Below are 3,133 nucleotides of genomic sequence, written 5' to 3'. Positions count from 1 at the left end.
CTTTTGTCCTAAGACAGCAGGTCAAACAGTAGCTTTTGTCCTTTCATTTCACCCAATGTCCCTACCCTTCAAAACACTAGTATTTTCCACAACTGTTTACAGTGACGCCCTCTCCAGTGTGATATACAGACCACTGTCCTCAAATGTTACCTTCCTTGTAATCTGTGAGGTTTCCGCTGATGGTAGGAAATGGATCTTGGTGCTTGTTTTCCATTAAAGTCAAGCATAACATATTTTCCTTAACTACGCCAGCAAAATGACAAGGCATCCAGACTGAAGAAAATCCCACCACGAGAGGTCACACTCGTGAGGTCGGCTGAGGTCAGTGTAGTAGTCTGATAAGAATGCTCCCCTAGGCTCACATCATCGTAGTCGTCAGGGAGTGACTATTTGAAAGGGATGTATGTAGTTGGAGGAAGTGGTTCAAGAGCCCAGCCAGATCACTTCCCCCTTACAGATCAGGATGTTTGCTCCCAGCTACTGCTCCAGCACTGTGCATGCTGCCACGCTCCCCACCGTAATGAATTTAAACTCTGAAACTGTAAGCCCAGTTAAATATTTTCTTTCTTAAGAGTTGCCCTGGTCATGGTGTCTCTTCACAACAGAACACCAACTAATAAATAAGGCCAACTTAGATTACAATTATGGAGACAAGCAGACAACAACAGACCAATTAATGACCATGCTCGACAGCTTGAGAATCTAAGTTGAAGGCTCATTAGTTATATTAATATATATTTTTTCCAAATTTAATTAAAGCTGAATTTGGGGTTTATTTGAAGATTTATACAAAGCCCATGCATTAGCTAAACTCTTACAATGACTTAATGAATGGCAACTTAATACAACAGCAATGAATTTGGCTCCACTCTGAAGCTCAGCGCGACTCTAGGTTCTGTTTTCTGTTGAGCTTATATGGGAATGCTGCTCTCATTTGGTAGCACAAACTTTTCAGACTCCGATAAATAAACTTCAAGACACACGAGCTAATCTATGCATCTGCAAGTAACATACATGTCCAGCACAACACGTTATCTATCTACACCAGAAAACAAGCGACAAAAGCAGAAGTTGAAGAGAAAACAAAACTGAAAGAGACCACCATTTCCCAGGGCGCCCAGGTTGGCTGGCCGAGTGCACACCCAGTGGTGACCTGCCACTGCTCGGGCCACAGACAGCAAGGGCACCCATACCATGTCATCAGAATTATAACAAAGTGTACCTGCTGGTGGAAACGCTCCTCCTCAATAACCACTCCAAGGGGCTCTTCCTCCTCCTCTTCCTCTTCAGGTATGGTTGTCTTAAAGACTGTACTTCTCTGAGCAACCTCCTAGAAGCAAAATAGCAAACTTCAAGTTAGAAGCCATGGGAAAGAGGCCCTTTCCTGGCTGTATCAAGGATTTTTTTTTTTTTAAAAAGCCATTCCATTTTATTCATTTATTCATTTAGATAGTGAATTTTGTGTAATTAGCAGCAGTTAGTAGACCTTCATTTTTTCCTGCAGGGGAGCTGCTGGGATCCAATTTGAAACACCTGCTGAGCAGTTTCTAATGCTTTTTGTCCTATTCTGTTACTAAAAATTCTGTGCAAGTCACCTGGCATACTAAATTCTCTATAAAACTCAACATGAACTCTGCTTAAAGATCTTAGTTCTGAGCAAAGAAAAGGTGCTAAACAAACGCTGAATAAAAGAAGCTGGAGGCCAACTGCTGCACCTCAGGGACACGGTGGCAGCAGGACCACCTGAGCGGTGCCGAGACAAAGACAGCACCTTTCATTCCATCAGGAGCTGGGAGCAGGACAGATTAGCACTAATCACTAGAGCATTGCACAGGTTCTGTGTGGACCTGAATCGGTGTAGCAGAATGGAGGAAGCTAGAGGCCCAGCCAGAAGCTTCAGTTCTGTGAAGCCAGTCTTTACAAACACAATCAGCCCATAAACATCAGCCTGTCCTAACCAAAACAACAGCATTATAATGCAGAACCCGAGTCCTACAGCAGACATCAAATGCAGCTACAGTTCTTTGACAAGAATCCCAGGGCTCACATGGAGAAAATACCAAAAAGGTACCCAAAAGGTGCGTGCCACTATCTTACACTTAGTTTCCTGAGCACTGAGAGCTAGCATAGTAAGGCTGACAACATGAACACTTAGCAGGCTAACAGTGTAAGCATTTACAAGGTTAACAGCATAAGCATTTACCAGGTAAACATTCTGTATCAGATGCTGTTTTGATAAAATGTAAACATTCAGAGGTGAAATCACTCAAAGCCCAAAGTCAGCATGCAGTGGAGACAGACCCTGACAAGGACAACTGGGCCCTCGTCTGTGCTAATAAGTCAATACCCTCTAAAGCACTATTTCCAATGTGCGACAGTTTCCATTTACTCAGTATCAATCACTTGGCAGCTCTGGTCTGACTGAAGCTTCAGTCACTTCACATTTCAATAGGATTCTGGTGAGACGCTGGACTGGTGAAATGGGGCCACAGCAGCACTGCAAGAATGGCCATACCTCTCCCTGAGAATTTTTCAGAATAACCTTCACATCTTCACCAGTGCCCCAGGAGTTCTGGTTCTTCCAGATGAGGTCAGTTGGAGGACTGGCTGTGACTCCAGCATTTGCAGCCCAAATCTGGAAGAGAGAAAGGACTTAAGTACACCCAGAGCCCAGGGCTCACACATGTCAAGTTCAGCAACGCAATGAGACTTTAACTCTTCCTCTAATGGTCTGTGAACTGTCTGCCCAGCTGCCTGTGGCCAGCACAATGCAGAGCTTCTGCAGGCCTCCGCTTCCTCATATGATAAACACATGGACACACAAGCCCCTGAAATAAAGTTGCCACACTCTGGCCTAGCCACTCCACAAAACAGCTGACCCAAAGCAAGTTTTCTTAGTGTCTTCATCCGCTAACATGGGCAACAATGGCACCTATGGCAGGTGGGATTGCTGCTGAAGTGATGACCAATACAGAGCCCCGCCCCCCCTTCAATGGTACAATTGACAATTAACTGCTCTAGGGCAGTGGTTCTCACCCTTCCTAATCTTTTTTTTTAAATATTTATTTATTTATTATGTATACAATATTCTGTCTGTGTGTATGCCTGCAGTCCAGAAGAGGGCACCAGACCC

The 3,133-nt window shown here is 44.3% G+C and overlaps 1 protein-coding gene across 1 annotated transcript in view; it reads right to left on the bottom strand.

The window, feature by feature from the left end:
• Positions 1-3,133, bottom strand: part of Lmnb1 (lamin B1) — a 46,998-nt gene that overhangs the window by 2,144 nt on the left and 41,721 nt on the right. The window contains exons 9-10 of the mRNA XM_005356122.2: positions 2,516-2,635; positions 1,223-1,330 (exon numbers count right to left, since the gene is read on the bottom strand). Coding sequence (XP_005356179.1) covers positions 1,223-1,330; positions 2,516-2,635 — 228 coding nt within the window. The remainder of the gene's footprint in view (positions 1-1,222; positions 1,331-2,515; positions 2,636-3,133) is intronic.

This window comes from Microtus ochrogaster, chromosome 18, assembly GCF_000317375.1.
Source record: "Microtus ochrogaster isolate Prairie Vole_2 chromosome 18, MicOch1.0, whole genome shotgun sequence".
Lineage (NCBI taxonomy): Eukaryota > Metazoa > Chordata > Mammalia > Rodentia > Cricetidae > Microtus > Microtus ochrogaster.
Note: the sequence above shows the minus strand (reverse complement) of the source record. Positions and strands in the feature narration are given on the sequence as shown.